This window comes from Lepidochelys kempii, chromosome 14 (genome assembly GCF_965140285.1).
Source record: "Lepidochelys kempii isolate rLepKem1 chromosome 14, rLepKem1.hap1, whole genome shotgun sequence".
In the NCBI taxonomy this organism is placed as follows: domain Eukaryota; kingdom Metazoa; phylum Chordata; order Testudines; family Cheloniidae; genus Lepidochelys; species Lepidochelys kempii.
Window position 1 is genome coordinate 9,319,762 of NC_136393.1, and position 17,844 is coordinate 9,337,605.

The 17,844-nt window shown below is 48.8% G+C and overlaps 1 protein-coding gene across 6 annotated transcripts in view; it reads right to left on the minus strand.

Moving 5' to 3' along the window:
• ADAP2 (ArfGAP with dual PH domains 2) overlaps positions 1-17,844 on the minus strand; it is a 22,293-nt gene continuing 4,449 nt past the window's right edge. Inside the window, exons 3-12 of one of the 6 annotated variants that reach the window (XM_073310582.2) lie at positions 16,165-16,295; positions 15,532-15,623; positions 12,997-13,166; positions 11,577-11,695; positions 10,732-10,878; positions 8,492-8,575; positions 6,809-6,871; positions 5,115-5,192; positions 4,314-4,540; positions 1-1,143 (exon numbers count right to left, since the gene is read on the minus strand). In XM_073310582.2, coding sequence (XP_073166683.1) covers positions 4,322-4,540; positions 5,115-5,192; positions 6,809-6,871; positions 8,492-8,575; positions 10,732-10,878; positions 11,577-11,695; positions 12,997-13,166; positions 15,532-15,623; positions 16,165-16,295 — 1,103 coding nt within the window. In that variant the 3' untranslated portion in view covers positions 1-1,143; positions 4,314-4,321. The remainder of the gene's footprint in view (positions 1,144-4,313; positions 4,541-5,114; positions 5,193-6,808; positions 6,872-8,491; positions 8,576-10,731; positions 10,879-11,576; positions 11,696-12,996; positions 13,167-15,531; positions 15,624-16,164; positions 16,296-17,844) is intronic. The other 5 variants (XM_073310583.2, XM_073310586.2, XM_073310584.2 and 2 more) reach the window with 5 other exon arrangements.

The following is a 17,844-nucleotide window of genomic DNA, read 5'->3' on the forward strand; positions in this document are numbered from 1 at the left end:
GAGGAGGTCAAAACTGTCTTTTATTTTTCCAGAATTTGGGGATTTTGTCACCAAAACGTACAACCCAACACAGGGCCTTGGACCCACTTATAACAAAAGGGGGCAGTCCTTTCATTCTAACCCATGGGACGTATCCTGGGAGGTTCCGAGAACCTGCTGAAGCCAACAAGAGTTAGGGCTGCATGTCCCCTCTTAGGATTTGCTCGTAGGCTGGGTGCTCAGCATTGGCATAATGCCGCTCCTACTGGAGTCAATGGTAAAACTCCCACTATGTCACAGCCGGGTTAGACAGACCTAATAGAGCCAAATCCACAGGCTTGAGACAGGAGTCGGGATAGCACGAGGTCAGAAGCAAACCACAAGTCAGGAACCAGAGTCAGGCTGGGTCAGGATATCAGGGGATCAGAGGCAGGAGACAAACTGGACGTCAGGAACCGTGAGGCAGATGCCAGAAGATCAAGCCAGGGGAGCACAGGCGAACAGTCCAGAACAGCCCCAGTTCAGACAGCTTCCTGTTCCTGCTGCTGGCTTCAGTAGGGCCAGCGGGATGATCAGTTGCCCTGGGACTCTGCCATTTGGACTTCAAGAGCGGAGCCTTACACTGGAGCTGAGGTTCATGGGTCTCAGGTAACTTGCTGCCAGCTGGCTGCTGGGTGGTGGGCTGGAACGTGGCAGCTTCCATGAACCTTGTGGGCCCGTGTTTGAGACCCGTGGGTCATGACACACTGATTTCAGTGGGAACAGAGTTAGGGCAGTGCTAAGCCCTTTTGAAAATCCCCCTGTAGGCCTTAACACCGGGATGCAGCACTCTCTTCTCCTGGTCGCTGTCTCCAGTGCAGTCCATGTCAGCAGCAGCCAAAAGGCTCTTTGAACATAACGTTTAATAGTCCCATGAACTGAGTGTGGTTATCTTGGTCTGCTTCCTACTGCTAAGGTGGCCACATCCCACCAAACACCATGGCCCTTGTAGGCTGGACTGGAATGAGCCTTGGAAATGCAATCCCTTGCTCCCCTCTTTCCGGGACAGAAGACAAAGGCAAAAACAGTTGTCAGCAGGTAAAATGTCTCTGAGTTTATCTTCCCACCTCAACCCGTGTGCCCAAGTCATCTGGTCTGGTGGTCAGCGCAGCCCGAGAGTGGCCTCTGCCGAAATATGAACAAGACACAGACAATTAATGGCACCCAGAACTAATAATGACCAGGTGTGCGTGATGCTGAGAGCCAGACCCTTTGCTACAAAGCCAGCTTAATAGCCCAGTTGAGGATTCCCCTGGCCTGGGGGACCACCGGGCAGTGTAGCTGGTTCTATGCCACTGCCCCTCAAAGCCCCCAGTGAAGGAGGCATGGTTGGATGTAGGAACATGAGGGAGGGGTGACCTGTCTCCTCTCCACCCCATCCCCTCCCCTCCCAGAAGGATCTGGGGGAGGTGGTTTCCTTTAATAAGAGTCCAAGAAGCTTTAATGAAAGTTTGTCTTTTCAACACACAGCCTGTTTGGGCTCCTTTTTGGGGGAAGGGAACTGGGAAATTCCCCAGTCACTCACCGAGTCCCAAAAATCTGTCCCAGGGCATGGTCCCACAGCCTGGGTGAGCAAAAAAGATTCCTTCACATAGCCTCTCTTATCAGCTTGCAGTTGCCCTGCCCCAGCTAACACCCTTGCAGCTTCTCAGTGTGAGTAAGTCAGTCGGGTCGGTCCAGTCTCTTCCCTTCCCCACCCAGGCCTGCTTCAGCTCTCTTGCAAGGAAGCAGCAGCTTGAGGTTCCTTTCCTGCACCAGGTGTCTCTGGTTGGCCCCTTCAGCAAGCCTGCTCCAAGCTTCAAGTCTCCTGCAGGTCAGCTCCCTCACTTCCTTTCACTCCTTCACTCTCTCCCCGAGCAAAAGGGGACATGGTTAGAGGGCCTCTGTGCTCCAGCTCTTCCTGACTACCAAAATGGCCTGTTGGGGCCATGGGGAGCCAAGTGTAATGTAGAACAATCCCTGGCCAGCCTCAGAGCTCAGGAACTGCAGAGCGGAAACCACAAACCTTTGCCTTGCTTCTTCCTCCCCACCCCAGATACTGTACTGAGCAGAGCTTGGCTAGTCAGAAAGACTGGGCCCTGAGACTGCACAGCAAGCACTTGGGATTTAGGATCTGTCTTGATTCTGCATTCAGTTTCATAGATTCATAGATTCATAGATATTTAGGCCAGAAGGGACCATTATGATCATCTAGTCTGACCTCCTGCACAATGCAGGCCACAGAATTTCACCCACCACTCCTAAAAAAGACCTCACACCTATATCTGTGCTATTGAAGTCCTCAAATTGTAGTTTGAAGACCTCAAGGAGCAGAGAATCCTCCAGCAAGTGACCCGTGCCCCATGCTACAGAGGAAGGCAAAAAACCTCCAGGGCCTTCCAATCTGCCCTGGAGGAAAATTCCTTCCCGACCCCAAATATGGCGATCAGCTAAACCCTGAGCATATGGGCAAGATTCATCAGCCAGATACTACAGAAAATTCTTTCCCGGGTAACTTGGATCTTACCCCATCTAAAAACCCATCACAGGCCATTGGGCCTATTTACCATGAATATTTAATTACCAAAACCATGTTATCCCATCATACCATCTCCTCCATAAAATTATCGAGTTTAATCTTAAAGCAAGATAGATCTTTTGCCCCCACTACTTCCCTCGGAAGGCTATTCCAAAACTTCACTCCTCTGATGGTTAGAAACCTTCGTCTAATTTCTAATCTAAATTTCCTAGTGGCCAGTTTATATCCATTTGTTCTTGTGTCCACATTGGTACTGAGTTTAAATAATTCCTCTCCCTCTCTGGTATTTATCCCTCTGATATATTTATAGAGAGCAATCATATCTCCCCTCAACCTTCTTTTAGTTAGGCTAAACAAGCCAAGCTCCCTGAGTCTCCTTTCATAAGACAAGTTTTCCATTCCTCAGATCATCCTAGTAGCCCTTCTCTGTACCTGTTCCAGTTTGAATTCATCCTTCTTAAACATGGGAGACCAGAACTGCACACAGTATTCCAGGTGAGGTCTCACCAGTGCCTTATATAACGGTACTAAAACCTCCTTATCCCTACTGGAAATACCTCTCCTGATGCATCCCAAGACGACATTAGCTTTTTTCACAGCCATATCACATTGGCAGCTCATAGTCATCCTATGATCAACCAATACTCCAAGGTCCTTTTCTTCCTCCGTTACTTCTAGTTGATGCGTCCCTAGCTTATAACTAAAATTCTTGTTATTAATCCCTAAATGCATGACCTTACACTTCTCACTATTAAATTTCATCCTATTCCTATTACTCCAGTTTACAAGGTCATCCAGATCCTCCTGTAGGGTATCCCTGTCCTTCTCTAAATTAGCAATACCTCCCAGCTTTGTATCATCTGCAAACTTTATTAGCACACTCCCACTTTTTGTGCCCAGGTCAGTAATAAAAAGATTAAATAAGATTGGTCCCAAAACTGATCCTTGAGGAACTCCACTGGTAACCTCCCTCCAACTTGACAGTTACATTCAGGGTATGTGGCTTTCCCCCCACATTCTCCTTTGGCTCCGGGCCTTTGACCCTCCTCATGTTCATTCCCCTGCTGATTCTATCTGTCAGTTTTGTGAGCTATTTTCAGCCATGCCTGTGAAGCCCTCTTATAGTTGGTGCCTCCTTTGGAACATTTCCTGCCTGCAGCCAGGAGGCTCTGAGTGCCGAGCCCAGCTGACCAGGCTGGCTACAACTCCCCCCCACATACACACCAATCCTCTCTGCAGCTTGAGAGTTATGGTGATGTGAGTCATCAGACCGAAGCATCACCGAGCTTCCAAGAAACAGGAACACTGGCCAGCACCAGAGGATCAGGTTCAATAGTGTCTGTGAAGCTCCCAGAGGCTCTGGTGAGGACAGCCATAGAAATGCTCCTAAGTAAATCTCTTGTTTGGCCATGATTTTTAAGCTGACATTGTCCCACTGGTCATGAAGCGACAGGGGGCAGACTGATCCCTAGGCTGTGTCAGATGCCAGCGCAGAAGCGGCTTGTCTCCCCTCTATTCAGGAGATCTGGGGGCCAGTGCAACCCCCAGGTCAGTCTAGAGCTGCCCTAAGTAACTGCAGGGACCCCACTTGGGGGTCCCTCTTGGCCATGCCCAGTCCCACCCACACTCTTCTCTGCCCATGGCTGCTGCACTTGGGCAAAGCAGCCCTACCGCCAGGCATATTCCCTGAGGGGGCCTACCGCCAGCCTAGCTGCCATAAAGAGACCACAGAGCAGTGATGAACCAGACGCAGAAAGTCCAGTTTTCTGGAACTCACCACTAGTCCTAGGCTGTCAGAGGCTGGGAGATGACTTCATTCAAAGCCGCTGTCCACTCCTTCTGCTCCCTGTCATTTTCACACACAAACACAAACTTCCTGTGTGGCGTGACTATGGTGAGCCCAGCTTTCCACCTCTTCCCTGTGACTCCTCTGGGCAAGTCAGCCTGGACCTCATATCCCTGCTCTTTGCTTCCAATAAAAACTCGGCCCAGTTCAAAGGCATCCTAGGTAGGAGAAAGCAGGACAATCATGGATCGTATTACAGGGGTTCACTGCTCTCAGGGGTAGTACCGTGCTGTCATCTGAAAGGCAGAAGCAATAGGTTCCATATGGAGGGGAAACTGCCCTGGACACAGAGTAGGTGGACCCAGGGGTCAGGGAAAATCCCTGAGATTTAAAAACTCAAAAGCATTCTCAAAATAGGGAACTCGGGAACTGCAGATTTTGGAGCTGGCAGGGGCAGGCTTGGTAATACCAAGACCACAGGGAGGACGTCCTGTGTTTAAAACACAGCACTGGGGTCTATTCCAGGCTCTGCCTTATTGTTCATCTTACCCTAAGTACCCTAGACAGCTGCTACCCAGGGACAGCCAAACTTTCAAAAGAGCTCAAGGCCACTCATCTCCAAGTGATCCGCTCCTGACATGCACAGCTCTCTTGAAAATCCAGCCATTCACTACGGGGCCCAAATGGGTGCTGAGCTTGTGCTGTTCCTGGAGGGTGGGTGGCACAGAACCCCCAGCCCCCTACCTTCCCTCTGCAAAGGGGCTCCACTTACAGAATGAGTGCTCCTCTTACCAGCGGGTCTTTAAAGTAGAACAGGTTCCTCTCCTGAGAGTCCAGGCTGAACCAGCGCTTCTTAAAGGCCTCCTTGTGCTACAGAGAGAGAAGCAGCTCTTTAATGATCTGGCTCCCAGGAACAGGGGTTCTGCCACTCCTGGCAGGCTTCTGGTATCCTGCTAACGCTGCCCATTGGCTCAGTTTCAGTTCCTCAGTGTAACGCAGTTCTGTGGTTCACCATTGTGCCCAGAGCCTCACTTCCCTTCTCCCTTGATGTTAACACGAGTGACTTGTGCACATTCTTTACCGAGGTGTAATCTTCAGCGTGAGGCAGAAATGGAACTGAGCCACTCGTTCCTCTGTGCTGAGCTAGGCAGGCCCTTCTCTGGGGCTTGCTGCAGCTTCTGCAGAATTTAGACTTTCATTAAAAAAAACAAGTGTCTGTAGTCCTCCTGGTTGGGAACCTTCCAAAGGTCAGGTGCCATGGTGCTACCTGCAGGCAGACACACTGAAACACCTGTTTACCCTGAAGTAGCCTAACAAACGCTACTTTCAGACCAGCATTATGTGCTTCACTGCTGATCCTTTAAGCAGTAGCACGGACTCAGGATGGAGCTTGAGTGTGTGTGGGGAGCTAGGGAATGTCAGAGAAGCAACAGAGCCTTCTCCCCTTGGTTTCCAATCTGACACCGATCGTGATGCCAGCAAAGAAAACTGAATTCCCCCATTTCACTTACTGAACTGGTGGGCTAGGACAAAGGGCCTACATACAAGAGGAGAACAGATGAGGGCAGAGGATTGCATTAGGCTGATCCGCGTTGTAATACTTCTGCTATACTGGGTATTACATGGTGATACAGACCTGCAGTTAACAAAGAAGATCATGATACAGCCACCTCCTTGTGCTAAATAATATAACTTTGCAATTCCAGAAATACTGCCCCCAATTATTCCATCACACTTTTAGTTTGCCACACCGTAGAAGAAACCCTCAAAGTTATCTTCATACAGAAATAAAACAGGATCCCAAAACACTGTATAAACTGAAATGCAGTCTATGCCAGGGGTGGCCAAACTTACTGACCCTCTGAGCCACATATGACAATCTTCAGAAGTTTGAGAGCTGGGGCACACCTGCTGGGAGCCAGGGGTTGGGACGTCAGGCACCTGCCAGGGCTCAGGGCTTCAGCTGCAGCGGGGCTAAAGCCCCGAGCCCTGGCAGGTGCACCCCGCAGGCCCGAAGCCCCAAGACACACGCGCACACACACACACACACACACACACACACACACACACACACACACACACACACACACACACACACACACACACACACCCCTGCTGGGCAGAAGCCCTGAGAGCCCCTTCCTTGCTGGACAGAAGCTCCTACTGCACCACCCTTCTGCAGGCAGAGGTCCTGAGCTTCCCCCCCTCCCCTCCAGTCTGGTAGGTGAAGAATGGGATAGGGGTGGGGGACTCCGCGAGCCGCATTTTAATGGTAAAAGAGCTGCATGTGCCTCACGAGCCACAGTCTGGCCACCTTTGGTCTATTCCATTTAACTGGGGCTCACTTAAACATGACTCCTAGCAAACTGCTTCATCATAATCATGGCAGTATTAGCAAACATACTACTTCAGGGGAAGAGTCATGTTTGGCTAGTGCCAAGCATTTACATGGTGCTTAACCAGGTATGAAATTCAAGTGGAACTACCTTTGGCCCTGTTTTCTCCATATAGCCTTCTTTGAAATAATTCCTTGTAATCTTGGGTATGAGCTAGAAGAACACAAGAGACATTGGTTACCAGCTCAGTCACACCAGCGTTCTCTTCTAATTTGTCAAAGCAAATAACCAGCAGGGTTTTGCTTGCTTATCTGTCTGTCTACTTAATAAAAGGAAGGAACATATGTTCGTTCTGTTAAGGGTCACATTTTAAATGGAGACCATATTTTAGCTCCCACGCTTGATCTACCTTTGTATACTGTATGTATACAGCATGTTCCCCACTTCTATGCTGTCCTGAACACTCCCTACCAAAACTTACCTGCTAAGTGGTACTAAATGAGCTGTTGTCTGGTTATACTGAAAATGGAGAAGCTAACCCTACCTATGCTTGATCAAAGTGAATAGCATGTTGGAGACAGAAGAAATACACACACACGCAGAGAGACAAACTCTGTCATGTCAATGGGAAGGAGAAACACCTCAACTAAAATGCAGAAATAACCTAGAAGCTGCCCAATTGATTAGCAGACTCCACAGGGTGTCTTTCCGCTTACGGGAGTAACATTCAATATTACACCTCTGTGTACCGCTGACCATGGAATACTCCACTAGGAAAGGACCTGTGCTTGCATCAACAGGAGTATGAAGGGGGTTAATGGAGTCTAGCCTAGGTGCCAGAAGATTGAGAGTAACTAGCCAGTGGCAGCACTGGAGAGGGAGGATGAGAGGGCCTGATGGGATGCATGGAAAGTCAGACTGTAAGTGACTGACAAATATAACGTGAGGGTCACAGCACATGGACAGAAAGAAAATGGCTAATAGAGAAACAAAAATTCTCGGTCAAGCCATTAATTCTCCATTATGGGCTAGAGAAGCTTAGAAAGAAACGTCTGGTCACTTGGAGAAAGGATGATATTTTGCACTTACACAGTGTCTGAAGGTTCCTTTAAAGAAATCACTGAATGATGCTTCACAAGACCCCTCCCCCTCAGGTTGTTCATTATTACTAGATGGGTAAATTGGGGCATGGAGAGATGAACTGGCTCAGCTGAGTAAGCAGCTAAGAAGAGAACCCAGAAGTCCTGGCTTCCAGTCCCTTGTGCTTGCCATTAAACCTGACTTCCTCTCTTTATTTGACTGAAATATATTTCTAGTAAATGAATCCCAAAAAAGAGGATCCCCAGCAGTTCAGGTTGAAAGATCCTCAGAACGTACAGAGCCATGGAGAAAACAGATGTATGGTCTCCCAGTAGGTCTTGTCTAAATCAGCATTACAGAACCACACTCTCCAAAATGGCCTCTGTATGTGTTTGGGCTGCAGTTGTTTATACACAAAAGTTACAGTTCCCACACAGAGGAATTTTTCCCCATACCCATCAGGTACTTCGATATCTAAGTACTCAGTCTGCGTGCATCAGGGCCAGCTTCCCACATGACACTGCTTCCACATGCAGATCTTGCAGGCAGAAGTTTGGTGGCCAGGCTGATGCAGGCTGGAAATTAGGTGCCATATGAGTCTCTATTAAAGCCCATAGTTGTGGTCCCTCCCAGGCTGCAAGAAGGGAACATGAATGCAGGAGGAATTCCCAATGCCATGCTCTTATTGAAGAGGGCACAAGCACAGAAAGGAAGATGATGCTTTTCCACACTTAAAGCACCTTCAGTTCTCACCTCGGCCTCAGGAGCGGTGGGGAAGGTGGTTCTAAGGTAATGGAAACGCGCTGCCCGAATGGCATTGAACCAGTCAACAATTTCCTAGGGGAGACGGCAAATACAGATGTAATGACAGGAATAATGTGGTGGGATAATGCTGCTGCCTCTCTAGAACACCTGTCACCCAAAGGATCTGCAGGTTCTTTGCAAACATTTATTGTTTCTTCCAGCAGCGCCTTGGGGAAACTGAGGTGCAGAGACAGTGACTCGCCCAAGGTCACATAGTGACTCAGTGGCAGAGCTGAGAAGAGAACCCAGGAGTCCTGCCTTCCAGTTCTTTAACCATTAGACAACATTTCCTAGAAAAAACAAGCTATGCAACAAGCATGGACTGCCATTAATGGGTAGTAGCACACGTTGCCTGTGGTTCACTTTTGGGATGAATGAATGACATTAACATATTACAAATATAAGGTATATTAATTATCATTATGCATAATCATAGAACCATAGGAACACAGGACTGGAAGGGACCTTGATAAATCATCTAGTCTAGTCCCTGCACTGAGGCAGGATTAAGTATTATCTAGACCATCCCAGGCAGGTGTTCATAATAAATTTGAGAACAATGCTATTTTAGTCACTGTTACAGCAACACCTGTACTGGGATCAGGTGTTGTGGCTTGTTCTTTATGTGTTTCCAAGACATCCCAGATATTAATAAAACATCAAACATCAAGAATAATTTAGAAAATGCCCTTTCAAGAAGATTCTAGGTATAATGGGAATATTCCTATTGGGATACTGATCAGAATCTAACTCACAGAGACTGTGGGAATAATTTTTAATTGATTCAATGAGCACTTGCTTAAAACCTTCTGAATTTGGATTTGTCTTGGATGTGAGTACATGGCTTAAGGGCACTGGCTTGGGGAACAACCATGCTTCTGAGAAAATCAGAAAAACCTCTATAGATTTGATCTAAGTCTGAGAGTTGTTTTGGAGAGAATTAAAATGCAAAACATGACGATACTCATGAAAAACACTGTATAAAATAGAGACCATCACAACGCTTCCTTGAATATAACTGCAGAATTGTATAAGTCAATTATACAAAGTTAGGTCCCAATCCTGTGAAGACTCATGCATGTGATTAACTTTTGGGACAGTAAGTAGACCCATTGAGACTAATGACAGCACATGAAGTAAGCATGTGTAAGTCTTTGCAGGGCCAGGTCCTTACTAGGGTTGCCAACTTTCTGATCGCACAAAACCGAACACCCTGGCCCCACCCCTTCCCTGAGGCCCTGCCCCTGCCTCTTCCCCAAGACCCTGCCCCCCACTCATGACATTCCCCCACCCTCACTCACTTTCACTGGGCTCGGGGAGGGGGTTGGGGTGGGGGAGGGAGGGAGGGCTCTAACTGGGGGTGCAGGCTCTGGGTTGGGGCCAGAAATGAGGTGCTCAGGGGGGTGGCTCTCGGCTGCAGCAGGGAGTTGGGATGTGGGAGGGGGGATGGGCTCTGGGCTGGGGGTGTGGGCTTTGGGCTGGGGCTGGGAATGAGGGGTTTAGGATGCAGGAGGGGGCTCTGGTTTGGGGGGGCCTCAGGGCTGGGGCAGGGAGTTGGGGCTCAGGGTTGGGGCACAGGCTTGCCTCTGGAGGCTCCTGGTCAGTGGTGCAGCAGGGCTAAGGCAGGCTCCCTACCTGTCCTGGCACCGCACTGCGGCCCAGAAGTGGCCAGCAGGTCTGGCTCCTAGGTGGGGGGCCAGGAGGCTCCATGCACTGCTCTCACCTGCAGGCACACCCCCCCCCGCACGCAGCTCCCATTGTCTGCGGTTCCTAGCCAATGAGAATGTGGAGCTGGTGCTGGGGGCGAGGGCAGCGCGTGGAGCCGGACCTGCTGGGTGCTTCTGGGGCACAGTACAGTGCCAGGACAGGTAGGGACTAACCTGCTATAGACCTGCAACACTGCTGAGCAGACTTTTAACAGCCCAGTCAGCAGTGCTGACTGGAGCCACCAGGGTCCCTTTTCAACTGGGCATTCTGGTCGAAAACGAGACACCTGGCAACCCTAGGCCTTGCAGAGCAGCAGGAGACAGACAGCAACGGGTACTTGTAGCAATTCTGCAACTATAGTCTGCAAATCTTTTGTGATTTCAGATGAGATTGAAAGAGAGAGATGCAGAGACATTTTCCATGTTACAGACCCAAGGTTCAAGAGTCTACCTTATTAATTACAAAATCAATGTGGTGTTTACCTTTCCACTTTCATGAAAGACAAAGAGGTTCCTTGTCTGACCTTCTTTGCTGTATGTGATCTGCAGCCCATGAGGGTTTCTGATTTTCTCCGTCTGGAACATTGCGTTCAGATCCTTTACGCTGATCACAGCTTTTGGACCTTTAGACTGTGGAATGGAAAATGTCACCGGGTCAGCAGTGACTTTATGGAGGCTAATCAAGAACTATGGAGACAAATGACCAATAGGCCCCTAGGGAGCTGCAGACCAGCTTCCTGCAATGTCTGAAGCTGGCAAGGGCACTGAACTGACCACCCTGCACTAACTGAAGAAGCCTGATGCCTTGATTACCTGCGTCACGTATAAACCACATTTTGCTCTAGAGAATGACTTTTTTCTTGAGAAATGATGCTGTGCAACTCCAGTCTCTCCAGTCTGATTGTCTGGAGAACCATAAATTAGAGGTTGCCATAGATGGTAGAGACGTGTGATGTGGGAGGAATGAGGTGGAGTGCAGGGTCCTATGCATGTGCATCGAGAGAACTCTGCTGGTAAAACCAGAGGTGCCTCCTGACAGCAGAACCCTTCTTCCTCTTCCTGCTCAACTGCCCAAGTCCCTTTTCCATGGTTCACCAAAGAGACGGGGATGAGGCTGCCGGGGGGCCAGAGGAGGTGGGGAGAAGGACCAGGTGCTCCCAGGTAGGACGGGAGCTGAATCAGACATCACAGATGTTACCTGGCACAGGATCCCCACCCCCCTCCAAATGCAGGGTTGGGCCTGGCAGCAAAGTCTAGGAAGCAGCAAAACGTCCAGCGGTTGTGCCTACGGGGACAGTGATGGTGCACTGGTCGGACTGGGCACTCACCTCTTTGGTGTAGTACTTCAGCACGCCTTCTGTTGCTGACAAGAGGAACCGCCTCTTCAGGAACTGCCTGCTGTCCCGCCCCCGCTTCCACAGAAATCCTTCACGGCTGCCTGCAGACGCTAACAAGAGCAAGGGCACCTCAGTGCTAGAGCCAAGGCAGCACTCGAGCCGGGCAGTTTGTCTAAGTGGCTTTCTAGGTGCTCATTTCGCCTTGGAACTATGGAGCAGTGGAGGGCAACCATCTTCCATTCAGCCTGACACCTGGGACCCAATCCTGAGAAGCACTGGATGGCTCCTGGGAGGGGGTGAACCTCCTGGAGGTCGGTGAGAATTCCTGAGCCTAGCACCTTTTGGGCACTCCTGCCATCTAACTAACACGGATGACCTTCTTCCATCACTTGAACGTTCTCTCTTCACAGCCTCCCCTTGGCCCTCCCCAGACTGAAAGGCCCCTTTCTATACGAGGAATACTAGACACTGGAATGGAGTGGTTAGAGCAAGGACTTGGAAGTTCGGACTCCTAGATCTTACTCCTGTTACTTCTTTTGCAGGATCTAAGTCAGTTCATGTACTCACGCTATGCCTGCTGTACAATGGGAAATCTGGATGCCTCACAGAGCGATGGGGAGAATGACTGACTGTTTGGAAAGCCTTTGGGAGCCTCACGGGGAAGCACAGGCTGTGGCTCTCCTACTGTTCTCTGTTACAGTTCACAATCTCCCGGGTAGAGCAAAGATCGGGACTGGAGTTTCTCCAAACGACAGAAAGTGGGGAGTGTGCTTCCTTCTAACCCTCGTGGTGCTGCTCTGTATTTCTGCTGAGAGGGTAACTAAGATCAGGCCCGAAGGGAATGTCTAGACTGCAGTTAAACACCCACGGCTGGCCTCTGTCAAATGACTCAGGCTGTGGGGCTGTAAAATTGAGGTATAGACACTGGGGCTCATGCTGGAGCCTGCGCTCTGGGCCCCTTCTCCCAGAGCTCGGGTTCCAGCCCAACTGTCTACATTGCAGTTTTACAGTCCTGCAGCCCAAGCCCCACAAGCCCAAGTCAGCTGAGACAGGCCAGCCATGGGTGTTTCACTGAAGTGTAGACATACCCTGCAATGACTTGACCAAGGTCACAGAGTCAGCTGGAGAGCTGGGAATAGAACCCAGGTCTCCCAACCCCACCACTCCAACAACCGCCCCTGCTGCTTCCCTAAACCAGGCATCTGGGTGCTCACGTTGGACTTGAAGTGAGAAAATGCCCGTTTTACTTGCCTAAAGGCCAATCTGAGTGTCCCCATGTGGGATTTCTTATTCTGATGCCCATCCTCAGAAACTGGGCCTCTCAGGTGAGAGGCTTTTGGCTGGCCACTCAGACAGATCAAACAGGACGAGGGTTTCGCAGCTGACTGAAAACAAAGTCGCTCCAGCTCACCCTCGGCATCAGGCTGACACACACAGGATTGCAGTTCTTGGGACTTTGGCCTCACCAGACTAAAAACCCTCCACAGACAATCACCTGAGGAACCTGTTTCATGGCAGACACTGGTGGCAACAAACTCTTCCCGCTCGTATTTAGCTCTGATCCATTGTTCTTTTAAAACCCTGAAGAGAGGAAATACGGATTAGTTAGATCTGCCTCTGTTCCCTTTCACTGACATTCCACAGCCCTTTCCAGCGACGTACAGAATGAGGCCAACCAGTGCTACCTGAGACATAGAAATAGACAGCTTCTGAGTGGTGCAAATTCACTCTAATTCCCCTGACTCCAAGGAGAGCAATTGAGGCCAAAGAGAAAATATAACTGGGAAACATTTAGTAACTGTTTGCTCAGGTAACATAGGCCGGTAGGAATGGCTATTTGCTGGCAGCAGAACTAAAATCACGCTCATGTTATTTCTCTGGCTGCAGTTTCCATGCAAGCTGCAAGAAGAATCTTGTTCCCTAAAGGGCAGAGTAATTAACGTGTGTTTTTGTAGGGAGGAGGAAATGTAAACGGCAAACAGGAGGAAATGAAAACCACCCGAAGAACTAGCCCAGCTTTCCTAGCTCTTGGATACACCAGAGAGATGCTGCAAAATGGAGTTTGGGGAGTCAGAAACCACTGTTCCTGGTAGGGTTCAACGCAGAGAAATTTGCAGATTCCCTGCCTGCACCGTGCAACCTAAAGCTGGATGATTTGTTCCCATCTTGGATGCTGGGGCTCACTTGGTTGTAAGCAATGCATTGTGCTACGAATCTTCGGGCTTGACTTGAAGGTGGTGTAAATTGACATCGCTCCGCTGATTCGCGGCAGAAGAGGCTCTTATCCTTAGATTACAAGCTCTTCGGGGCAAGGACTATCCTGTTACATGTGTGTATAGTACTTAGCACAGTGGGGCCTTGACCTCTAGGTACTACTGCGACACAAATAATAATAACAACAATAAGTCACTGTGAATTGTTGAAAACATCTGGGCCTTAGAGCTGGAAAATGCTCCAGGACACGCTGGAGCCAAATCACAGGCAGCCAAGCCTAGAAAATGAAATTAAGGTAGAGTGTGGAATTTTCTCTGATCGACCCTATCACTGGGAAAACCAGCTCCCCAGTTTGGGACCAATCCTTAAACTGGGGGAATTCATGGAACAAGGCAGGCTTGAAATAGGAAGTGGAGCAGAGCGAGGGGGTAGAGGAAAGAATCATAAAATCGTAGGACTTGGAAGGGACCCTAAGAGGTCATCTAGTCCAGTCCCCTGCATTCATGGCAGGACTAAGTATTATCTAGGGGAACTCCTGTTATGCGGGAACACAGGGCTGGGATTAGGAGTGAAGCCAAGGAGGGAGATTGGGGAAAGCAGGGGAACTCCTATAATTCTACAGCACAGACAGGCCTGAGAATGAGGGGGAGACTATAGAGCAGATTCCAACAAACCTCTCATTTAACCCTCTCTTTCCTACTTTAATTCCTTTAACCTTCTATTTCAGCCGTTGAATCTTCTTAAAACCTCAGGTGACATCTTAGTGCTGACCTCCTGCTCATTCAGAACATGGCCTGAGAACCAGGTCAAGTCCCTAATTGCCTAGCCAAGATTAATATCAGAGCCAGTGACAGAACCCAGGAGTTCCGACTCTGCTAATCAACGACCTGCTCCTGCTACACTGAAGTCAATGCCAAAACTCTCAGACCCAGATCCCCAAAGGTATTTAGGCACCTAACTCCCATTGATTTCAATGGACATTAGGCATTTAAAAATCTTTGAGGATCTGAGCCCCAGTGATTCTACTGGAGCAGAATTGGGTCCCAAGCCAATGGCGTGCACAAGCAAACTTAGTCATGCTTTTACAAAGTTGATGAGTTAATCAATAATATTTAGAACAGGCCTAATCCTAAAGATGGGATCCAACCTTCCAAGCTTCCTGAGCTTTAGCACCAGGTCTAGAATTCACAGCCCAGGCCTCTCTCTATTATGAGAGCCAAACTGGTATCCCCGAAACCTATAACCTTTGTTTTAACATCCAAACTCCAGGACTGCTTCCCATCTCTATTAAATCTCCTCCATATAAACGCATGGAACGACTGTACCAGTTTAACAACCTTCAAGGTACAAATTGCCACTAATGGGGATTGAACCTGTGGTTCTTAGGCTCCTAGACACCAGAAATCCCAATGTTTAAGCCATTAAACCACCTCTCAGAGAAAAAAAGTTTACAACTACAGTCCTCAAACTGAATTCACAGCTCATATGCTATAGGAAAGAAGAAGATAAAAACATAAGTCACTTAACAACATACAAGGTATGGGCAAGATACATGGTCCTTTCCACTGCAGCCCTGATGGTCAAGATACATGGTCCTTTCCCTGCATGACCTGACATGCATTCAGATTACCCAACATGCTATTGGGAATTGTTAGTGAAGACACATTTATGGGGGGAAGCAGCAGTTACTGACTTGTAAAGGTTTGCAGCACTGAATAAGATAGCAGCTTACAGGCAGTCCTTGGAATGGGGGATGTAATAGAAAGGAGGGACTTTTGCCTCATATTTAGCCTTGGCACAGAGATTCCCATGCGTCTTCATAAACTGCAAAACAAAAGACGTTTCAGTTAGCTGACTGGCAACCAGAAAAATCTATACTGTGACGTGAACATGGAATGAAACTAGGATCAAATGTAGCATTGTGCTCTGCTCAGATTGTGCATTTTGCCAGCCTCCCCACACCAGTATGTGTTTGTCTCTAGCCATTTGTACTCTCCTCCCTGGGGATAATAATACATACACCTCTTCACAGGGAGTTGGGAGGCTGAATTAATGTTTGAAAAGGGCATTGGGATGCTCAGGTAGAAGACACTATATACGTGAAAACCACCGTGTGCTTATAAAACACAATGTGCACTTATGGGGCTGTATAAATAATACATCATAATACTTTAGAGACACAACACCTATTAGTGTGCTTTGATTTGACTTGTGGGCCAGAGGCACCTCAGAGTTACCAGCAGGGATTAATTTGGCTCCCTGTGGTTTTTGTTAATCTGAGCAGGCTATTTTGGAACATGGGACAGAAAAGGATGTGCTGAAATACAGCAGAGTGGACATGAATTCTTGCTTTCTCCATCTGTACCTCTACTAGATCATTCTCCCAGAAGTCAAGGTGGATGGATTTGACCCTGGTGATTTCAGGAAGGTTGCGATGAATCCCAGAGCAATTCAAACAAATGAATATTCCAAGCTTGTAAGAGGCCCACTCAGGATCTAAACACAAATTGAAAGAAGGCAATAGTGCAATATACAATACAGCATGTAGCAAAACACTGAGAAGAGGACAACCGTATGCGGGGTACATCTTCTAATCAAAACCACATCAGAATCTGCATCAAATCCAACCCTGGAGTGTGTGGAGCTCACTCCACTGCAGTCAATGAAATGGCACCTGCTTACACTAGCAGGGAAAATGGCCCGTTATTCTGCAGCTTTGCAATCAAACATCTGTTTTAAAAATAAATGTGGATGATAAGCTAGAGAGGAAACCTGTACATATGGGCAGGGCAATGGCAGAGTAGAACCTGGGCTCATTATTGGTTCAGCACCTGAGACTCCTGTTTGACCACTGGTGTCAATGTAATGCCAATTGCACAAGGTTGTGGGTGCTCTGCACCACTGGAAATTAAGCCTTTGGGGTACAATTGTCAAAAGCTCCTAAGTGACTTAGGAGCCTAAGTCCAATTTCCAGAATTGATTTAGGCACTTAGGGCTAGAAACACAATAGGAATTAGGTGTCTAACTGCCACTTTAAGCATCTAAATCCCAGAATCAGGCCCCACTGGGTTTCACACAGTGCTGCTAAACCCTGTAGGTACCTATACTCACTCGGGACCTACATTTTGCAGTAAAATTCCCAAGCGCCTACGTTTCTGCCTCTGCACACATGCCCTGCAGCCGCACATGAGGCAGCCAGACACCTAAGCCCCAGAGCAATTCATGAACCAGGGATGATAGGTGTTGATTTGCTTAGCTCACCTGTGGAGCCCAAGGTGGTAAACAGGCTCAGAGCTTGCCTAGTGGATCGGTAAGCTTACACAATATGACAGAGGAGGCAGAACTTCCTCATAATGTTTAGCCCAGTGGTTAGGCCACTCACCCGGATATGGGAGAGCCCTGGTTCAAGTCCCCCTTGACCTGAGGGAGAAAGCATTTGAACAGGGATCTACTACTTCTTAGGGCAGGGCCCTTGTCACCAGACTATGGGATATTCTGATGTGAGGCTCCCTCAATGTGTACTGCTGAAGCTGTTCTGCTGTGGATAATTTTAAAGAGTCATCAGAGCCGGGGGACTGGACCGGACCCTGAGTCTCCCTGGTGAGTGTTCCAACCACCAAGGGTACAGAGTCAGCCTCGCACATATTTGCTTTCTCTCTCTCTTTGTCTGGCCCCATGATCCTTTCACTATTTATCCACAGTGGAGCAGTTTCAACAGGACCAACTGAGGGAGCCTCACATCCGAATATCCCTAGCCCAATGGTTAGGCACTCACCTGAGAGGTATCAAATCCCTTCTCCTCTCAGGCTGAGGGGGGTTTGAGCTGGGGGCTCTCCCACATCCAAGGTGAGTACCCCAGCCTTGGGGCTAAAAGTACTGAGGGACCTTCTGGCCCCCTCCAAAAGCAACATAGGTGCCTAACCCCAAGAGAGGATTTGCAGCTGAGACTCTCATGCAGAGGAAGGTGCCTCCCTCCAGTCCAGACTTACATCAAGCTCCCTGAGAGGAGTGAGGATTAGGACATATGCCTCACCTTGGCCTCTCC